The sequence below is a fragment of the Oreochromis niloticus genome, linkage group LG22, assembly GCF_001858045.2.
Source record: "Oreochromis niloticus isolate F11D_XX linkage group LG22, O_niloticus_UMD_NMBU, whole genome shotgun sequence".
Lineage (NCBI taxonomy): Eukaryota > Metazoa > Chordata > Actinopteri > Cichliformes > Cichlidae > Oreochromis > Oreochromis niloticus.
This window is the reverse complement of record NC_031985.2, coordinates 24,501,578-24,522,404: the sequence shown is the minus strand read 5'-3', so window position 1 is coordinate 24,522,404 and position 20,827 is coordinate 24,501,578. Positions and strand designations below refer to the sequence as shown.

At 41.2% G+C, this 20,827-nt stretch overlaps 2 protein-coding genes across 9 annotated transcripts in view; both read right to left on the bottom strand.

Annotated features, from left to right (window-relative positions):
* Nucleotides 1-250: 250 nt before the first annotated feature.
* asb4 (ankyrin repeat and SOCS box containing 4) lies at nucleotides 251-6,991 on the bottom strand. The gene is made up of 6 exons (XM_005462003.4): nucleotides 6,377-6,991; nucleotides 5,838-6,137; nucleotides 5,509-5,751; nucleotides 5,171-5,418; nucleotides 4,970-5,083; nucleotides 251-4,678 (listed from the first exon to the last, which is right to left on the bottom strand). Exons 1-6 carry the CDS (start codon nucleotides 6,918-6,920, stop codon nucleotides 4,490-4,492), a joined length of 1,638 nt encoding a protein of 545 aa, XP_005462060.3. The 5' UTR covers nucleotides 6,921-6,991; the 3' UTR covers nucleotides 251-4,489.
* A 77-nt stretch (nucleotides 6,992-7,068) lies between these two features.
* ppp1r9a (protein phosphatase 1, regulatory subunit 9A) overlaps nucleotides 7,069-20,827 on the bottom strand; it is a 54,513-nt gene continuing 40,754 nt past the window's right edge. For 4 of the 8 annotated variants that reach the window (XM_019350521.2, XM_025902191.1, XM_019350522.2 and 1 more), the window contains exons 10-21: nucleotides 19,197-19,293; nucleotides 17,738-17,876; nucleotides 16,171-16,259; nucleotides 15,321-15,453; nucleotides 15,175-15,235; nucleotides 12,669-12,716; nucleotides 12,506-12,554; nucleotides 12,255-12,299; nucleotides 10,870-10,989; nucleotides 10,547-10,570; nucleotides 10,079-10,261; nucleotides 7,069-9,683 (exon numbers count right to left, since the gene is read on the bottom strand). In XM_019350521.2, the coding sequence (XP_019206066.1) occupies nucleotides 9,501-9,683; nucleotides 10,079-10,261; nucleotides 10,547-10,570; nucleotides 10,870-10,989; nucleotides 12,255-12,299; nucleotides 12,506-12,554; nucleotides 12,669-12,716; nucleotides 15,175-15,235; nucleotides 15,321-15,453; nucleotides 16,171-16,259; nucleotides 17,738-17,876; nucleotides 19,197-19,293 (1,171 nt within the window). In that variant the 3' untranslated portion in view covers nucleotides 7,069-9,500. The remainder of the gene's footprint in view (nucleotides 9,684-10,078; nucleotides 10,262-10,546; nucleotides 10,571-10,869; nucleotides 10,990-12,254; nucleotides 12,300-12,505; nucleotides 12,555-12,668; nucleotides 12,717-15,174; nucleotides 15,236-15,320; nucleotides 15,454-16,170; nucleotides 16,260-17,737; nucleotides 17,877-19,196; nucleotides 19,294-20,827) is intronic. The other 4 variants (XM_025902192.1, XM_005462000.4, XM_005462001.4 and 1 more) reach the window with 3 other exon arrangements.

Below are 20,827 nucleotides of genomic sequence, written 5' to 3'. Positions count from 1 at the left end.
ACATTTCTTTGTGAACAACAGCAACTGTGAAATTATTCTTGCCGCGATGCCATATGTGTGTGTATTGGAGGATTTTCACTGTCACTAATTATGTACCTCGTGTCTTTATGCACGCTGAAAGGACTTTTAAAAGTCGAGTCATGCAGAGGAATGAGTGGAAACATTTGAAGTCATGCCTGGCCAGGTGGATGAAAAATAGTTGTGAATGTTCCCTTTACAGTGATTTTAAAGTGTTAAAGTATGTGTGAAGTTTAATGGGAAGTACAATTTCTGCAGGAAATTGTACTTTAGCTCCCTGTTATGTAACGCACTGTAAGCCATCACCCTGTTATCTGTGCCTGACAGGATACGGTCAGTGTTGGAGGCACGTAGGAGCAACACAAACAGATGAGAGAGGACCTTATGTAAGATTTAAGCCATTAGCTGCCAGTCATACTTTTATATTCAATCCATTTAGTTTTAAGTTTGGAAAAATGTCTTGGGAAAATATTTTAACCTTTATGTGTTGTTTTCCCTTAAATTCATAGACGTGCAGTTTTCACCTTTTACTCTATGAGTGTCACTCAAAGGCCAAGTGTCCCTGTACTGAGTCTGTGGTTCACCACTAAGAGGACCAGTGAATGTGGAAATAAAAAAACTCGTGTCACCTCTCAGTGTATCATTTCTTCAGATCCACTTCATGCTTCTGCACTTTGTTGTTCATCTGAACAGTTGGTGAACAGAAATGAAACTGTTTACAGTCTGTAAACAGCTCCCATTTGTTACCGCTCTCGGTAAAGTCTCCCTTCTCTTTTTCCACAGCTTGTTTTAGGAAACTTTGCTGTTTGTAACTCACCATAATAGACACGGTCCAGTGGCTTTCTGTGGCCGCCTTCCAATAGAGGCCGAGAACAGGCTGTCTTGTTTTGCAGCTTCGTCGGTGTGCCCGCAAATGCGGTGCTCCTTTCTAGTTGGTTTCTCTTTGTTTGTTTGTGTCACTCTGTTCTGTTTTAAAGTTTATTGGCATCATCATACAAATACTGAATTATACAAGGTCGATCTGAAAGATAAGAGAGAGTAAAAGTATAAGATCAATAAAAGCAAAGACCTTTTCTCCAAAGTAATCCTTACTGGTGTATTTTTAGAATTAGGCCACTCGGGTCCTGGTCCTTCAGTCATCCTAACAATGTTCCCTCTACAAAATATGAACACATGCAAATCAGAAGGCTACATGAGACACTTGGTTTGGATCTTTGCTGTGAATCTTGGCATAGAAAGTTAAGGAGTACAAGTGAATACAAATATCACAGCACAAATATTTGCTTTGGTCCGTGTTTGACTGTGCAACATGCCGGGGCACGAGTTCGCCTGGATTTACCCTTTTACTGTTGACACTGTTTGTTTACAATGACATTACTAAAAAGCAGCAGCAGACAAAGTGCAGCACTTTTGGGTGCATAAAGAGATCAACTGTTTTGTTTAATTTTGAGACTTCACAGATGGAGTGGCCCAGGACGGCTGCGATAATCTCCAGACCCCCTTCCACTGAACTGGATATGCAGATACTAAAAAGGATTCATGGATGGATTTCAAGCTGCGAGTTTTGGTAATGCTGGGTTGTCCAAAAAGTACAGAACAGAAGTCCAGTACAGACACCTCCACATGACCTATAGACTGCTGTAAGGTTCATAATGACTGTATCTTTCTATCTGCATTACTGGGTATAAACAGCTTCTACTCTTTTGGTCACATTTCATTTATTTGCAGCTGCACTGCTGAGCAGAAGCTCCCTTAGGCAAGCGGTCTTGTAATTTCTTTAAGCATCTGTGGTGACCCCTTGTGGATGAAGGAGCAGCCAAGGAATAGTTCTCCAGGCTTCTTGAAGGACAATCAAAGCTCTTCTTCCCACACTGCCTCAGTAATGCTGAGGTCTGGGCTCTGGGGAGGCCAATCCATGGCTGATCTTGGCTTACCGCTGCCTTTTCTCAGTGTTCCTTAAGAATAGCTTCTCGACAGCCAACCTTCCACTGAGTCCATTTCTGATGAGGCTTCTGGTCCAGTGTCCGGCCTTTGCTGGACTTTTTTCCTGTTTTTTAAGGACATGACTTTCAGATAATTTCAAATGCTGTAGCTGGATTTTTTAAAATTTTATTTTAGATGTGCTTCTTCTGCTTTTGTCCTCGATTTGTCCAGTTTCTTCTCATTTTTAAGGACACGCTGCACTCCATGCCAAGATGTATCTCAACTATTTTAGGCTCAAAACTTTGACACAGTAATATAATCACACTTTCAAGTACTGAAAGTGTGATTATCCAAACAATAAATATTTTGGAGATGGTTTTCTGAATATTTTAAAATGCCTTCTCCTCGCCTCAGATACTCATTATGTACTAACACTTAGAAAATTTATTTTCATGTGTCTCTATAATGCATCATTAGAGACGACACAAAAATACCAAGCGCAAAGCTTTAATCTTAACGTTTCATTAGGTTGACAGTTCATTTATCTCCTCTAGCGTCTCCTCCAGTCTGCCTCAGTCTAATGACTTCTTTCCTCTGTTGTACATTAGTCTTTCTCCCTGTGACTCAGCATCTGTGTGAAGTAGACAGACATCATTACAGCATGCTGTTGTGACTGTGGTGAAAGGACCAGGCCATGTTCTGTAAGGATTAAAGGCGGGCTTGACACCTTTCAGAACAGTTTCCTCTAGGAGAGGATTTACCGTGCTCATTCTGATAAAACCTGAAAAGAATATTAAGTTCTTCTTCTTCCTTTTTAAGAAGTTATCTCTGATCTGAGGGCGTCGGGTGCTTTCTTGCACTGCAGACAGTGTTTACCTTTTTTTGGCTACAAGCAGTCCACTGGAAAAGCAAGCACTTGTTCCAGAGGGCTTTGTCAAGTGTTTGTTCTCCTGAAAGTGGAACATGAGTTTGAGAGTGCGCATTAAGGCTGGTTGCCGGGTAGATTTGGAGCCTCCTCTGCATGTGCTGTCCGTAGAGAGAGAATCTGGTCAACACTGCACAGGTGGAAAATAGCTACAGCAAAGAGACTCACACTAAAAACTCTTTAGATGCTTCTTTTTGGGTGGCTAAAGGTCCCTCTGTCACTCTAAGGAATAAAGTAAATGCAAACATTTGCACATTTGTCGATTAAACATTTAAGGCTTCCTCAGTCATGTCCAGCCTCAAACCACCTTCAGTTTTTTGGTAAATAATGTCATAACAGTTCCACTCAAGTTTTAGCATTGACATTTCTTTTTCCAGAGGTTTTTCTAAAGATTAAACAGGGAGTGATGCTGTCACTGCTTTAAAACTTCTTTCTTTTTGCTTTTCTGTTATCACCACCTTAGACATTAATGTAAGTGATCTAGAGCTTCGTACATCTTATTCTTAGTCTTTTATTAGGACATAACAAATATGACTTCTACATGTCCCATTATCTCAGACGCCTCTGGGTGTTGGCTGAAACGAGACGCTGATAATCAAACTGTTTCTTTTTAGTAAAATTAATTTCAGACTCACCAGGCTAGTAAAGGTGTCAACATAGCAATATATCTAAAATGATCTCTCCCCGCATGACGTCACATTTAGTTTCAGTTTTTTCAATATATTCTACATTTATCTCCTCAAAAATTGATATGGAGCAAATTAACTACTAATAACTTCTTTCAGTGGGTTCAGAAGCTGGAGAAACCTTGGCTGTGTTATTTGCACCATTGATTCATCATGAAGCTGCCTGTGTTTTCAGGCTGCACCGTGTCACAACAGGCAGTGTTCAAAGCTCTGTCCTTCTAATTGGACACCTTCTCTTTATACAGAGAAAAATGTTCATCCACAGCTCTCATTTAACTTTTAACACCCCCATAATTTGGTCCTTATCTTTGAAAAGACCAAATGGTTTTTTATTTTTGAATGCAAGAAATTCTGAATGTGGTAGTTTGTTCTCATAATAACAACCTAACAGAGAGAAGGCAACACTAGGAGTCATTTGGGTTGGAAAAAAAGAGCTTACTTAATATTTCTTTCATTATTTACAAGAAACAAAATTACTCTAAGAATTTTCTCACAATATTTTACAGGGAAGTTATTTTTTGGGCAGGCTCCACTATCAAGCCTTTATATATAGTATATATATATCACTATGCCTTAAGATTCAGACTAGACACACCATTGCCATCTATATAACAAAAACACCAATGAGGAGGATTTAACATCTAAAAGCATCTGAAAGCTATTTGAACAAATCCCCCCTCCGACCCGTCAGCTGTCCTGGAATGTTAGCAGCTATTAACTAAAACACAGAAATGGCTCATCCTGCAGGCACAACAAAGACCTTTTTTTTGTTCTTTTTCTGTGCTTTCTGAGGTTTTTAAATAAATAAAATGTTAATGATGATGATGTTTCATCTTGCACCACTTTTCATTTCCACAGTTAGCGGAGAGGCACCTAATAAATGTTTCTATTCGGGTCATTAGGCCTCATTCTGCACATCAGAACGCCAGAGTCTCTATCAGTACAGTATCCCCTCAGGTTCTAGTAATAAATACTTCTTCATAGATAATGGCAGAGGCAGCTGTGCTACTCCTCTGTCACAGAAACCGCCCAGGGCAGCTCTGATGGCACATCTGGAGAGGTGAAGCAGACTGCGAGGAGCGTCGGTGCAAACAGCAAACACGGAGTCGTAGAAGTCTTTATGGCGCTGAGGAAACAAAAAGAAACAGATGCTTTTGTTTCACTTCAATTAGAGAGCACACTCAGTTATATTCAGCTAATGTAAGCTGAATTTAAAGGGGCAATACACTAATTTAACAGTTGAGAGACATCATATAGCTTTGAATTTGTTCATCCATAAATATTTCATCTTTTAACATTATTTTCAGTTTTTGAAGTTATTAATGGGATTTCTTACACAGGATTAAGTTTTTTCCTTTTTAATTTCAGTCAGTGTGTATGTATTGTATTTAAAGAAAGCAGTCTTTATTAGCTTTACCTTGTAGCAGTCATCAGGAAGAGCAGCTCTCCACTTCCTTGTGGGTTTTAAACTGCTATAGGAGTTAACCAAGATTTCTACTACTCTGGGGTAGTCATGGCAGTTCTGGAACACCTGTGCAAAACATTACAGACTTTGTAGTTAAACATATAGTATAACACAGATTATTTCAGCACAAACTCACATCATCATCTTCTCTACCTTGTGGAACTGTGGTGGGTAAATCCGTGCTGCATTGTAGTTGAGCAGCAGCTGAAAGCAGAGGTCTGGTATGGCCATAGGCCTGACTTCCGTCACTTTGAGGAGATACTGAATGGGAGAACAGCCGTTGATGTCCATGGCTCGAGAATTTGCCCCAGCCTCCAGCAGCATCTTTATCAGGACGTGATCGCAGTTCCAGGCAGCTTTGTGAAGGGCTGTTTTGTGGTCCGCCTCCTGAATGTTGGGATCTGCAACAGAAATCAAATCTGAAACGGTGCAGTGGAAGTAAAGGGGGAGGTTAAAGTCAAAGTCAAGGAAACCTATCTAGAGCTTCTTACCAGCTTGATGGTCCAGCAGGAGGCGACAGACTAGATGATGGTCTTGGCTGTAGGTTTGCTCCTTAGTGTCAAAAGCCCAGAAGGCTGCAGTCATCAGAGGAGTCTCCTGCAAAGAGTTCACTGCATCCACAGATGCTCCATGAGCCAAAAAGAGAGCCACCAGCTCCGGAACACCGAATCTGGCTGCCGTGTGTAGAGGTGTGTCCTCTTCGTTGTTGTGGCTCGCCTTGTTGACTTTTGCACCTCCATGAGAGGAAAAAAACAATTTTGTTGTTGTTTTAGGGGCTTCTGCAGTGACTGTATTTGTGCTTTTATCCTTGCCTTCTCACCTTTGAGGATAAGCTGCTTGGCACACTCTACAGACTCCCGGGTAATGCAGTAGTGCAGCGGCGTGTGTCCGCTCAGTGACAGGCTGTTGACCTTTGCCCCGTGAGCCAAAAGCAAGGCCACACAGTCTCCATTGGACACCTCGCAGGCTACGTGCAGAGGCGTCTTCCCATTGGGCATCTGGTTGACGCCTGCGCCTTTCTGAAGTAGTACCAGCGCCGTCTCCACAGCATTGTACATCACACATACATGGATACCCATGGCCCAGGACTTTTCCAGTTTGTAGCCGGGTAGCCAGTATCCTAAAAGAGATCAGCAGTTTCATCTAAGTGCTTTGTAATGTTTGAGTTACACACACAATCCAAGCATTAAAGTGTGTGCAATAATCCATCCTATGTACTATGGTTCTATGGAAGTTTTGCACCACCTAGTGGTCAACTTACTGGACTGCTTACCAACAATGGAGAAGTGTGAGAAATCTCATGATCTGCATTTATACTCAGTACACACACACACACATACAAACACAGTTTTCTGGCACCTTGTTTGTAGGAGGCGAGGACCATGCTGGGATCTTCCACCTCCAACACAACGTCAATGTCTAGTTTGCTGGTTTGTAAAATCTCAAGGACTTCCTGTGCGTTGTTGGTCTGCAAGGCCTCCAGGAACCGTTGCTTCAGCTGATTTTCAGCCAGTTTTCTGGGACTCAAATCCTCCATGAAATCTCTGTGCGAAGGGCCTAGCGCTGCCAAATCGTCTGGCTTAGACGTTAATATTGTCCACAAAGTATGGAGTATGTTGGAAACCAACACACAAATGTTGACGATGAAGGATTCCAGCATACCAACCATTGCAACAACTCCATCAGCCCGGCCATAGGAGTTGCATGGAGAAGGAAGACAAAAATAAAGCCGATGAAGAGGGGCAACAAGTGACAGCAGTGCGTCGTCACAGGGAGAAAATAGTCCTGGAGAGAAATTAGGATGAATATAAATAGAAAGCATAGAGGGTGGGATGGGAAAGCTAAAGCTGGCTGACTCTAGACCAGTTAGTGTGCTGGGGGACGTCCAGTGACAGAAGGGCATCGTGCCTTTTTATCAGCAGACACGGTAAAAATAATCAGCTTTACGAACCTGAGAGAAAAAAACAACTCTAACATTTTTATGTGTGTGTCTGACTGCATAGGACACATGCAGAAGAAGAAAAAAGAAGAAGAAACAAAAGCAAACTGTGGACAGTGGCTGCACATTTTATTCAGTGTGACAGGTAGCTGCCCTTTCAAAGTTTTCAGAATGTGACAGCAAGGCAATGACAAAAAAAAGGAGGAAGAGGAGAATAAGCACAGCTTTTTTTAAAAGTGAAAGCATGACTAGCAGTTTGTGGCAAATATCTTTTTGCTATCCCTACATACATAAAAAGACAGAACCTTCCAGACATGATTCATTTGTGTCTCTGCCCGCCGGGAGCACTGAGGTCCCATGTATACGATGGTTTCATCATGCCTGGCAAGATCGGTCAAGCACATAGAAAAAATCTGGAATCCCGTTTTTAGCTCAGGTCTGACCTTTAAGCATCCTCAGCCCTCTGGAAAACTGCGCACCCACATTGACACAATACAAAACAAGGCTTCTTTAGGACTCTTACAGCATATTGCTTTCAGTGTTTTACTATACATACAAAAGAGTCTGCTGACTGGTTTGTCAGGGTGTGTGTGGAGGGGTATTAACAGAAGGATTCAAGTGTTACAAAATATTTCATGAGAATACATCATGAGCAGTTTATTAGAGTAGCACGGGAGCAGCACTATGGTGGTATTAGAGGAAAACCACAAGCACAATGGGACTATACTACTGACTTTTTTCTCTCATTGCAATATTGACCTTTAAATCCTTCATTTGATAACAGCCATTTGAATTGAAATCACTTTCTGATCATGTTTGGCAAAAGTAGGTAATCATACAATTCTGGATAAATAATTATTAAATGTTAATAATCCTCTTATTTCGTTATCATAAACAATAGTACATTGCTTCATTAAATACAGGAATAAATAAATAATAACACAATCTACTATCATTGATACCCGCACTGATACCCCGTCTATTCTTCTCAGCCTGTTAGCAGCACACCAGACAGGGTCATTAAGATAAAGATATCATCACAGCTGCCTGTATATCTCTCATGGTGGCTGTGGTGTCTCTACATTTAATGTCAACCTATAAAATAATTCCTGGGAATGATAAAGAAGTAACACAGGCAAAATGTCTCTCAGTGAGCTTTGAAATCTTAAAACAATAACCTAAATCGTTCCAACAATGATGAACCAAATTCAGAATAAAGTCCAAAATATATTCTGGCTGTAAAGTTCAATTCCAGTGTAACATCAACGTTTTAGGTGAGATCATCTTTAAGGACAGTTTCTGCACTTTAGGTGTCGCACAAAGCATCTTTATGGCAGCATTACAAAATGTTATTTTCAGGACATTCCAGAGAAATCTGCATGACAAAGCTTGGTCATCGGAGATAATAAAATGACAGGAATGAGGACGTAGTTTAGTCTATCGTATGTGTCGTGACACTCGCACAGAAGCGGGCAGAGTTTGGAAAAATTCTACTAAGCTGGAATTTCTAAAGGCAGCGGCAGGTATTACTTTGTTACTGAGAGAATATAAAAAGAGGTCAAAAGCAGGTTGCAAGGGGGAGTCAAAGCAACATTATGCATTTAAGCAAGAAGTTTCATTTTTATCAACTTTTCTGTTTTTTGTGGTTCGGGTTAGGTAAGTTACAAATGTAATAATTACACAGTACCTGAAATCTCTATTAGAACAAGTCCAGTCAGTTTAGTATGTCTTCATCATTCATACTTTAAACGGCTTGAGTATGATACATGTATACGGTAAGGGGCACTGTAAGCCAGTAGGCAGGTCAAATTTACAGTGGTTGCACTTCCAGTGTTCTTGCAAGAAATCGGAGCGCTCGTTCCTCCCGGCGAATCTTTCATTTCCAGTTCAATTCCTTTAGGAAAGTTCCAGTGTTGCCTTATTCAGTAGTGAAAGTAAGCAGCATGGGGACACCCGGTGGTGGGAGATGAACACTGCCTCATGTAATCCAACACAAAGACCTGAACTGTATGTGCTTCGTAAAAGCCATAAAGAGATTCCACTGATCTTTAGATTTGAGCAGGATATACATAAGTCTATTGAAATGGCACATCATCTGTATCCTTATTTATCACTGTACATGTACATGTCTATGTCTAAAGGTGCTATGATGGGTAAGAGAAGTCTCTAGAGATGATGTGGTAGGTAAAAGAGATGAACTTTTCACAGGCGCACTCTGGATATGAATAAATAAAACCAATTTACAGCTATAAACAGCAAAACAGAATCCATAAACTCTGGCTAAAAACACAGGATGGGTGTAAAATGAGGCAAATGAAGGGCACCATTCTGTTATCCAGCTGATCCTTTTGGTTTCATTTGGTTGGTGAAAAGGTCACTCAACAACAACTGACAGCTGGGTGTGGAGCTCCACCTTTCAGAACTACTGAACTACTGAGCGGGCGTCCCTCAGGGTTCGTTTGTGGGGCCTGCTGACGTTCTGTTCTGCAAGATGCTACTTGGTGTGGTGCTACAGTAAAGCGGGAGGTAATCTGAGGGCTCGTTTCACTCCGCCGCACTTTCTTTACGTGCATCTTTCTGCTGCTGCTCCAGCTCTCTCTTCCGCAGCTTTTCGCGCTGTTTCTCCATCTTTTCTTGGTTCCTCTTGGCCTTTTCCATCATAACTTTAAGATCTTTGATCTTCTTCTTGATCAGCGTTCGATCCTGGGAAGAAGTGACCCCAAGAGCCTGAAACAAATTAGCAAAATTTGTTTTATATTTATCTCATAAGTATAATTATTTAGCTTTATTTTTTTTTAATCCTTTATATTTCTTTTGCCAGACTAGTTATGCTCATCTCATAAAAACACTTTATTGTTAGGCCTGTACCCTCGGAACTACTTTTAGCAGCAATGAATTGAAGTCATAGTTTTCTGAAAACATGCATCAGTCTCTTACCTAATTGTGAAGGAATTTTTTATCTACTCTTTATGGAGGTTTCATTTATAAACAGCCCTCTTAAGGTCCTGGCACAGCATTTTAATTACGTTGATATCTTTGAGGACTTTGACTGGGTCATTGTGATGTGATCTGTATTTGGAATCTAATTAAGATGCATTTAATAACAAAAAGGTTTCTGTTACCTTGAGCTCAGCGCTACTCAGCTGAAGCAGCTGCACTCCATCTATATTTTTGGCAGTGAATTCTGGGATATGGTGTTCTAAGTTTAGGCCCATAAGCCAGTGGGCCACTTGCTGTGAAGTCCATTCGGTAATGCTGCGGTTCTGCCACTGGTACTGCTTTGAAAACTGCCCCTCGTCTAGCATCTGAACATACATGACAAGGAAAAGAAGTGCATACAATGAAAAACAGATCAGCCCCATCTTTAGTGCTTAATTTGGATGAATAATGGGCTCAAACCCAGTCAACAACATCAAAAATTCCACTGATGCCTACATTCAGCACGTAGAAATACTTAAATTCTGTGGGCCATGAAGAGAAAAAAGATCGTTCCTCACCAAAGATGTGTAGCAGTGAGACACAGACAAATGGTTTACACACAGCTCAACAGACACAGAGACACGCATGCATTAAAAGAGCCTCAGTCTCACCTCATCATCTATCATATCCAGACTCTGAATGTTGCAGCATAGAAAACAACAGAAAATGATTGGGTAGTTAACAGAACAGAAATGAAAAAGCTACCTCTGTGGTAGCCTGGCAAACCAAAAAAAGTGTTTTTCTGCAGTAAAACATAAGATAAGCTTTCGTGCAATAAAGCAAAGAAAAAAAGGAAAACTTTCTGGATGTTTTCTATAAGGTTACACACTTTATGCGTGGGCTGATTTGAACCGGCAAAGATAAATAAGCTTGTATTTATGGTTCGTGTTTCCATATTGAACTTCCACGAAGAACTTTCGGGAACATTTAGTACCTCATCTGAGGACAGCACCAGCGTGTGTGAGCGTCCTGACATCTTGGCTTCACTGAGCAGACCGCTGATCTCCACTGAGCTGCTGCTGCTGGCACTCAGATCATCGCACAAAGTGGGTGCCTAAGAAATCAACAACACGTTCGTAAGACTTGTGGCGAGCCAACTGGCTCTGCGGCTGAATTTAGCTGATTAGTTGGAACGCTTCTCCGTTATCGATGCTTCTGTGCAGCGCTCTGTGAAGCCCAACATGATGTAGATGTTACAAATTTATTTAACAATGATTTTTTTAACCTGAGAGAGTGGACGGGGAGTGAATGAATCAAGAAAATTGAGGGGTTTTTTGTCCCAGAATGTAACTGATGTGCTACATCGCACAATTTAAAAAAATCAAAGATTATGTTTTAGGTGTTTGACAGGCTCAAAGAAGGAGTGTGTGCATATCTGTCATTTTTAAAGATGCTTGAATAGCATGCAAACTATAAATTTGGCTGGAAGTTAGAAATGATGAAGCTGGATGCTGTCTCTGTGTGAGAGACATTCAAGGTATTTTAGTGTTACAATTCAGTCCCTATAGACAAGCTGCTGCTGCTGAGAAATACAAACTAACAGGATGAGTGGACACAACACTGCCCTACAGAGAAACTTTATTTTAACTACTAAACGTTCCTTTTTTCGCTTGAAATACACAGATTTATAGTTTTGGTGATAAAAGGCTAAGAGTGTAGAGCTTTGTCTTACACTCAATAACATACAGTAGCTTAACCGAGTCCTTTTAGTCTCAGTACCGTCTGAGGTCAAAGTGAGACTAATCTCAGGCTTAGACTGTCAGCTTTCTGGGAGGACTCCTTACCTAAAAGCTCCATAAAAATATAATTAAGCATAAGTTCTGCACTGATTTATCTTCTCATATGCACTCTTCTTAAGCTGAGGGTGTCTTTGGAGTGAGAGAGGACTGAACTGGTGCAGGATCAAAAATAATCTCCTTTTTAATCCTATGGTAACCCCATCTGATATTACACAGGATTAGAAACAGCTTTCATCTAAGTTCCTACAACTTTAATCTTATTGTATCAGGATGAGGTTTAACTGATTTTATACATATTAGAAAATGAACTCATTCACACAGTGATCAGATTTTTCTGCTAAAGTTGAATTAACACTTAAAATCACATTATATGTTTGCTAAATCATTATGCTTTTTTTTGGAAGTGAGTTTGATTGACTGTTACACAATTAATTGGGCAATTATAATGCAATTATGGATTTCTATGGTTTTGGCAAGGTAATTTCCTTTTATATAAGCCCCAAATTACATCTTGGGGTACAAAATTATTTCCATTTCAATTGTTTGAAGCGTTATTATTAAACATAAAGGAATACAATACCACATAATGTGAATAGGAGAAGAAGTGGGGCCATGTGAGTGCAGTCTGTTCAACAGAAACAACACAGTACATTAAAGCTACAAAGTGAATAGACCAAATAGTAACCTGCAGTGAAAATGCAGAACTTGTTAAAAACTGCACGCATGCCAAGAAGACTTTTTTAAGTGCATATATAATTGTGCACCACAGAGGGCAAAGCAGACTATTATTCAGAGAGAATCATTATTTACCAATGACCAAACCTCACACACCTTGGCCTTGAGGTACTCTGGACTGTCCTCTGCTGACGGCTCTGTGGAACTGACAGACAGAAAGAGGTGCAGGGAGTTCCCAAATCAGCCATCGTGAAGTAAAAATTTTAAATCCTCGTGTTTATTAGATGGAGACAGACAAGGAAAATGCAAACAGTAATACCTGTTTCCAGGTGAAGCTCTGGGATCTTTGTCCTTCACTTTGGTTTTCCTGTGAGGAGGTGGAGTGGAGTTGAGTAACATATGTGATGCAATTTTTTTGTTCATGTGCTTTGTTAACTTTGAACCTTTAGTAATATTCATACAAAATGACTTCCATTAAAGATCAGTTATTAAATTGTCTCTCTTGGCTCTTGATGAAGGCGGTCGCTCTTTTCTCCTCCCCCTTTCCCTTATCTTCCCTGCTTGGCTTCTCGTGTCCTTGTCTAGTCTCGTCTACTTTTCTACTCTTGCCCTGGAACACTCTCACAGTCTGTTCTCTAAAACCTAAAAGGGGAATTATGGATTTGATCAACTGGTCCCTGAATGCAACTGACACCCTCTTCTCAACGAGAAGCCTGGGCTCGGGTGAGCCTGAGTGTCCTGGAGGGACGTTCCCTGCCGGATACACGATGGACGAGTGGCATAACTGGAGGGTCCTGTGCCTGGCGGGACTGTCGATCGAGGACATTGAAGACATGTACCTATTCGGAACCATGATAACAGGGTTCTTGCTGATCGGAGCTGGCTTGGCCCTGGCTTATCGAAGATTAAAGAAAGCGGAATCGGCTGTTCAAAACCCCACAAGGCTGCCCGCTGTGATTGAAGCGATGGGACGACTTGTGACTTCTCGAAATGGGCTCACTGAACGCATGGAGATCTTGGAGAAGCTTGAGGCTGCCGCGAACACTCAGACTAAGACCTCTGAGCGAAAATTGGATAACATCATGGAGAAGCTCACGGTGGTTCTGAGTTCTCAGAATTTGCTCTTTGAGCGCAAGATTGAGAACATCATGGAGCGCAAGATTGATAACATCATGGAGAAGCTCACGGCTCTCCAACGGGAGATTGAGAGACCAGTGTTGGACTGCTAGAGCGGCTGTAAAATTGACATGCAGTTGTTCAAACTAAAGGAATACCACCATCATTTCATGCGGCTACCATATAGGCGCCAGCTGTGGTCTCAAGGCTGGAGCTGAACAAAACAAATTTTCACCCTGAGAACAGACGGTGTTTAGACTGTTCCTCCCCTACGCAAGGCCACCTGGGTCGGCTGGAAGACTGTTTACTTAGCCTGACAGGGCGAAGGACACTCTCTCAGCTAAACTCAGGAAACACACACACATACACACACACATACACTGATACACACATCCCTCCTCCCTTTCTAAACGCCTTCGATGCTTGTCCCCTCCGGGGCAGATGGCGGGTCGACTGGACCAGCGCAGACATGCTGCAGGACCGGATGCGCTGTCTACACCGGCTCTCGCTTACCCTTACCCACCCCAGTTGCTTGTCTTGTGTTTCTATGGTGTATTGACAGTCATGTGCTTTTTGTGCTGAGGTGTTTTTTTTCTGTTCTCCCAGTAGGAGCTCAGTCTGAGTGGAGTTTTTTTCTCCTCCTCTCACTTCATGTTTTGTATTTTCGTTTTTTTTTTTCTATCAGCCTACCTCTCTGACATGTCTTCCCAATGTGATGCTTGTGTAAAGTTTGGTCAGAGGGTTCCTTTGTAAGTGCGCATGTGCCATTAGCGTGCTGCCTGCTGTAACCTATAATTTCCTTCGGGATTATTAAAGTATTTCTGATTCTAATTAAAACTGTATACAATAAAAGCTGTAAAAAAATACAGCATGTTTTATCTGCTCATGTGTGTTCATTGCTCAGCATGTTTGTAAATGCTCATCTGGTTCATTTAGTTACACCTGTTCAACAGCTTGTTAAGACAAATATGTATTCAGCCAATCATGCGGCAGCAACTCAGTGTATTTAGGCATGGCAAGAAAACCTGCTGAAGCCAAACCGAGCATCAGAGTAGGCTGTGGCTGCAGGTAGTCTGGAGTTTCAGAAACTTGGATTTTCCTGGAATACCATCTCTAGAGCTTACAGCATCAGGAAACCACACTGGGTACCACTTTTGTCAACTAAGAACAGGAAACTAATGATGATCTGCTGCAAAATTTGAATGTTGGGTTCAGAATTTGGCAGAAAAGCATAGATCCATCCTGCTTTCTACCAATGGTTGAGGCTGCTGGTGGTGTAATGGTGTGTGGGAATTTTCTCTATATATTTTAGGTTCCTTAGCATCAACTGAGCATCGCTTAAATGCCACAGCCTACTCGAGTACTAATGTTGACCATGTCCATCCTTTTATGACCACAGTGTACCCATCTACTGATGGCTGCTTCCAGCAGGATAAGACACCATGTCACAAAGCTCAAATAACTTCTAACTGGTTTCTTGAACGTAACATTTTAGCACTTTACTAAAAGGGCATCCAACCCAGTACGAGTAAGCTGTACTTAATAAGGTGCCCAGTGAGTCTACACAGCACTGCTCTTTTATACGTGATCCTTGTGTTTGATTAACAACTTCATCTATCAACTTCATTTGACGACACTTCTCTGGACAATGTATGATGCATCAATTCACTCAAAAAGTTAACAAGTCATTGCATCATCTGCTGTCTTACCCAGGGTCCAGAGCTGGTCTCTGCTCCTCCAAACTATGAGAGGGGCTCGGAGACTGAGAACCTGTGATAAGAAACACCCGCACTGACATTACTCCCACATCAAATAATGACCTTAAAAGAGTTCTGCATTATCCAGGAGTGCTAACCGTGGAGTGTTTTTCTGGGGGAGCCCTCTGCACTGGCCTGGACCCTAAGTGCTGGAACTCCTCCATCGCAAGAGGCCACACTACGAAACGGACCAGAGTGGCTGTGGGATTGACTTCCACGACCTTCAGAGATCTAACAGCAGAGAGAAGAAGAACGATGAAGTTAATTTAAGAGGCCATAAAAATGTGAGAAATGTAACTAAGGAGAGAGCGAAAGAGAAGACAAGCAAAACCTGCAAAGAACTCCCACAGAACGAAGAGGAAATTAAGTGCAATCAAAGAATAAGATCTGAGCAGCCAGAGCTGCGCACTAATCTGACAGAAGTCACTTGACATACTTTCACCATTTCTAATTCCTTGCCCTCTTTTCCCCAGGAAGCACCACAGTGCCTTAGCTTCTGTGTTCCTGCCAATTCTGATCCAGTTCTCGAGTTGTTTATCTAATCTGAACTTGCTGAGTTAAGTGACAGCATTAGCCAAACCCGAGCCTTTCATCCAGAAAAAAAGACTGTGGCTGTTATTATCACACTGGGAGAGACAATAAGTTGTGACAGAACCACACACTCAATTAGAGTGGCAGAGCAACACGCGGCAATTAATCCATTAGAAGGAATAAAGTGGAATGGACAGGGGTTAAAGGCCCACAAACACGCACATAGCAAACACCCTGTGGTGAAATCTGAGACATATTAAATGTAAGAGTACGCTAATGAGAATAATGGAGCTCGTTTGATTAAAAGTCACATCTGTCTGCATCAAGTCTGCTTCATGTTTCAACAGTTGTTAAATAAGAAATCGTGTAACTGTGTTAAGGTTTCACTGAGTAAAAGAAACATGTGTTAATACAAACCTCTCCTTCTGTGGAGCAGATGCTGTCTCTGGGAACTCCTCCGTAGCCCTTTATTTTGCTGGGTGAGTGGGGAGAGCCCTCCTTCATGTCTAGAGTCACACCCACACACACAACAAAGAAACGGTGAGCAAAAACAGCTTTTGGTATACCCGAGCACAGTGCATCCCTCCATGATGACATCGTCCATCCGTGACGTTTGTTTTTTAAATTTTACTTATTTTAAACTTCTTAATTTTCCCTGACCCTGTGTCGACACCCACATTAAACACATCTATTAAAAAAACATCAATTCAGTTAAAATGTCCAAACTTCCCCCATGAGCGACACTTCTAATTAGGCAGACGATTATCATCGTTCTCCTCATTCCCCGAGTGCGCGTGGAGATGCTGTCAGATGAAACAAAGACTGAATCACTTAAATTTCAAAAAGATAATTTCAGCAGATCCTGTATTCTCCTCCCACGTGTGCTCTCTCCTTTATATCCCGTTCAAGCCGTATCCCTCGGCCCCTCTTGTTTTAATATAGCATACATGACTGCATCATTCGTCTCACTGCCGATCTGATCACTCTGCTATCCTGTCTGCGCTGAACTGTACTAGATATGGCGCTTCTTCTACTGTTCTGACGGTTACAGCCACTGAAATGAAGCCAGCGGAGCTTAAAAAGACTTGAGGACGATATTTCCATATTATCTACAGTGGAGTGTGTGAGTTTACAGTAAAGAACTGGATAGTGCAATGTTTTTTTTAATGTACTTTAAAAACAAAATCATCATTAAACTGCAAGATTCATTAGACAAGCTCAACTTAGCACAAAAGTTACTTTTTTAATGTATCAGTTTTTTACTGATTCATACAAAACAAACCAAGATATGACATATTCATTAGTGAGCTTTAGAGCGACTGGTAGGCAGCTCTGGTTTTACTCCCACACCTGCTAAGCAGTTTTAATTTCACTGATCAGTGATTTTCATCATAGTTTTTGACAACAACCTTTTGTTGTTGTCCAAAAGACAATAAGTAAATAAGTAAAAAGACAACTAAATAAAAATTAATTCACAGGGATAAAAACAAGATGGAAGTATTCTGGAGAGACAAGATCCAATCAGAATTTATTAAGTTGTGTGTTTTTGTTTTTTATGCTACAACTAGGACCCATGCTCCTGTTTCGCATGAAAATGTGACAAATTTTTAACACTTGTGAGGAAGAGAAGAGCAGACAGACGGACACATTTTGCAATTAATGTAAAGGAAACTGAAATGCTAAACTGTGTGGAGAATCTCTCATCGTAATCTCGTGATATTTAAAAGACTACAACTAAAAGAATTTAGATGCGTAAATTATGATAAAACTAAATAGTTTTAATCAAAAGAAAAATTAACACCACTGCTAAGCTAAGTTAGCTAGCTGCTTGGTTCAATTTTAAATTCCAATAAAATTCTTACAGATGTGAATGACACTGAGCTTCTTGGTAAGAAAAACAAACAAACAAACAGAAAGCAGAACATCAACAACATATAGAGATATTATACTTTTTCCATAATGGGCAGTTCCCTCATAAACAGACCTCTGGCTTGTGTTGCAGCTCGGCTCGGGCTGTGCTGTTGAGCGCTGAGCCTCTCAGAACTGCTGCTGCTGTTGTTGTTGTTGACCTGGATGCCGTTCTGCTTCATCAGCTGCATTAGCTCCGACTCTAATGCTGCAATCTGTAGAGAGGGGCGGACCGCTCGATGTTAATCACCTGTAGGCATCTGTGCATGTAATACCTATGAGCTACAAGCTCAGGCTTCAAATTACTCCAAACTCTCAGTTTCAGGCAGGTTTTACTAGACTTGGGTCTGTATGATGTCACTGAGGGTGGACATCCTTAATATGGTCAGCTCTGGCACCTCAGAAGATGTTGGTGCTCAGAGTGAGCTCCCTCCTGAGTTGAAAAAGGAAAAAAGAGAATTCCTCCATAAAAGAAAGCTAGCTAGGAATACACCACTGCAGCCCATTCAAGGTTTTACAGTTTTACCAGTGTTTATGTGGACTGTCACCATCTTCAATTGTACAGTCAGGATTGGAAACCAAAATTGAGTGGGTGTTCCAGTAGACAATCCTGAGTCATGAATTGGGAAGGGAATGCAGTGACAGCTCTGGCTGTAAACACAGAAGCCTCCCCCACCTCTCTGCTGCTCAAACCTTTTGTTTACAAGGGAGAGCCAATCAGAAGAAAGTCGGCTTAGGTAGTGGTCCTAAAATAGCTTGTTTCATATCCTTGATGAATGAGGGGCTGCACAAAGGAGCACGGACCTAGAAATCAGTTTCAGGGGCTGGCCAAGTGTGTACAAATATCTGAACATATAGTACAATTGTTCCAGTGTGTCAGTGTAGTTAAACAAAGACTCTGTGTGTTGTTGTACAGAGGGAGTATCAGAGCATACAGAGTCTACTGTTTTCCAAAACTCTTACCTGTGCCACCCTCGACTATTTACCCTTTGAAATCCAGAAAAGAAATGAATGTCGAATGCAAAAAACAAAGGCTTGATTGACAATTCAGCTGTGAAGAAAGGCCTAAAGGTCGATGATTAAACCTCACACCAGCATGATTATCTTTGTGTCGCACTTCCTTTTTATTGAAAAGAGTGAAACGGCAAACAAGAGGCGGCAGAGGCGGTACGACATGTAAGAAAGGTCATCCAGTCTGCAATCAAAGTTATAAAGTAAAAAAAAAGAAGAAAGAAAAATAAACCAATGCCAAGTTTGACAACAGATGTGACCACTGGGCCTGAGCACATCACAAGAAACACCAAGTGGCAGAAAGAGCACAGGGGGGTGCTCCTAAAGATCTTTCTGTCCATCCTGATTATTGGCTTTGCATGTAATTTCACACAAGGCCAGCCTGTATCACTCATTAGCATATTTTCAATTTTATTTAAGGCCAAAAAGCTTAATTTTAAAGGCCCAATCTGAACAGCTACAAGGCAGGAAGCTATTCAGTTATTGCAAAAATGAAAAGTGGATAGAAAAAAAAGATAGCTTACCCTGACTTGCAGTCCCTGGATCTCAGCCAGGTGAGCTTTCTCAGCCTCCTCCAGCCGCCTCCTCTCTGCATCCTCCTTCTGGATGAACTCCACCTCTCTGGAGGAACAGGAGGCAGGGGAGAGGAGATGTGTGTTAACATAGGAAACAAGATACAGCTATAATATGTGCATGTGCACATTTCATCATGTGTGATAGTGCCTTGCCTCTCGCTCAGCTGTGGTAATAAGGGAATTGAGGCTGTCTGAGGATGCCAGAATGACTCATTTTACCCCGATCACGCTGTTCCCGGTTAACACGCACGCACGCACATCTTTTTTCCTTTTACCTCTGCTTTACCCTCCTCTATTTGCTTTCCTTTCTCATTTCTTCATCACATCTTAACTCCTCCCACTGAGGATGTGAGGGAGAGACACAAGGAAGGATACACCTGTGTTTCTTCACTTTAAGCCCCTCCAGATGGATGCTCTCTCCTTAAAGGCGCATTTAAGGGGATCTGAAGACCTCCGTGATGGGAGACAGAAACAATTTCCAGGTCAAAGGAGGAAAGAGCACGTGAGGATGTTTGCATAATGAAAGGCACACAGTCTCTCTCCTCTGCAGCTCAGGCCGAAGGTACAGATCAGCATGGAGAGTTTGTTTCATCGCTTTGCTTCCATTTGGCCTGCAGGGGCACAGCCAATTATATCCAGTCAGACTGAAGCTGAGCAGGAGAGGTTCTGAAATCAGTGCACAGAAAAGGAGGGAGTGCTGCACTGCATTAAAATGGAAACACAGTTCTTACTGTTGAACTGGGATAAGGCTTAAAAGAAAGAGAGCTGGTCCAGCTCACAGATGGAAATGAGGTAGATATTCTTTTTCAGGTTCACTGAGAGAAGTGAGGGTAGCTGTAGAAGGAAAAACAAAGGAATTCATCCAAGTTTTTTTAAAATTAAAACATATGTTTGTAGGATTAATGCTAAAGTACTCATTTGAAAGAGTTGAAGTGTCATAATAAATGTGACGTTTCCTTCTAGACCGAGTACATTTAATGAAAGCACCTAGGCAGAGGTTTCTGACTCAGTTATGCTACAGTAACATATGGAAACAGACTGATTTTGTATGAAGTGTGCCTAACTAGACCAAATTTATCACACATAAGTGTTTTTTCGCCCTGATTTCAGTCCCTCAAAAAGTAATCAGTAATTTTTTCTCAGATAATATGCAATATTCATAGAATTTGAAACTATGAAACTTTGTTAAGACGTTCTTGTCTCCTTCCCATTTTTAATCACTTGGATGTTCAGTTTTTAGTTTTCCCAATGCACTAGCTTCCATAAATAATTTTTGATTAACTGCTAGCACACATTAAAATCTGAAACTGAGTGAAAATAGTGAACCGAACGTGGGATTGCCAGTATGTGACATCATAAATACCTGCAAGATAATCATATAAAATACTATACATAGCCTCACTGAATAGCTAACTATGTGACTTTAAATTGCAATGAGTTTTTTTTTAATTTATGTACATTCAGCATTCTTTCAGTCTGACTAATGCTGTAAACTCAGATAAATGACCCTAATTAGAAAGTGCATGATTAGTTACAGTAACCTAAGTTGCTGCTGGTTTTCAAACTGTATTAACAGTTGA

Excerpts from the sequence above, each read along its gene's own strand:
- asb4 (XM_005462003.4), bottom strand. The coding sequence starts at position 6,920 with ATGCCCTTCTGTCACTGGACGTCCCCCAGCACACTAACTGGTCTAGAG. Across the intron at positions 5,752-5,837 it reads CAAGCAGCTTATCCTCAAAG|GTGCAAAAGTCAACAAGGCG; the intron begins GTGAGAAGGCAA and ends CCTCTCATGGAG. Across the intron at positions 4,679-4,969 it reads TTCCTGATGACTGCTACAAG|CGCCATAAAGACTTCTACGA; the intron begins GTAAAGCTAATA and ends TTGTTTCCTCAG.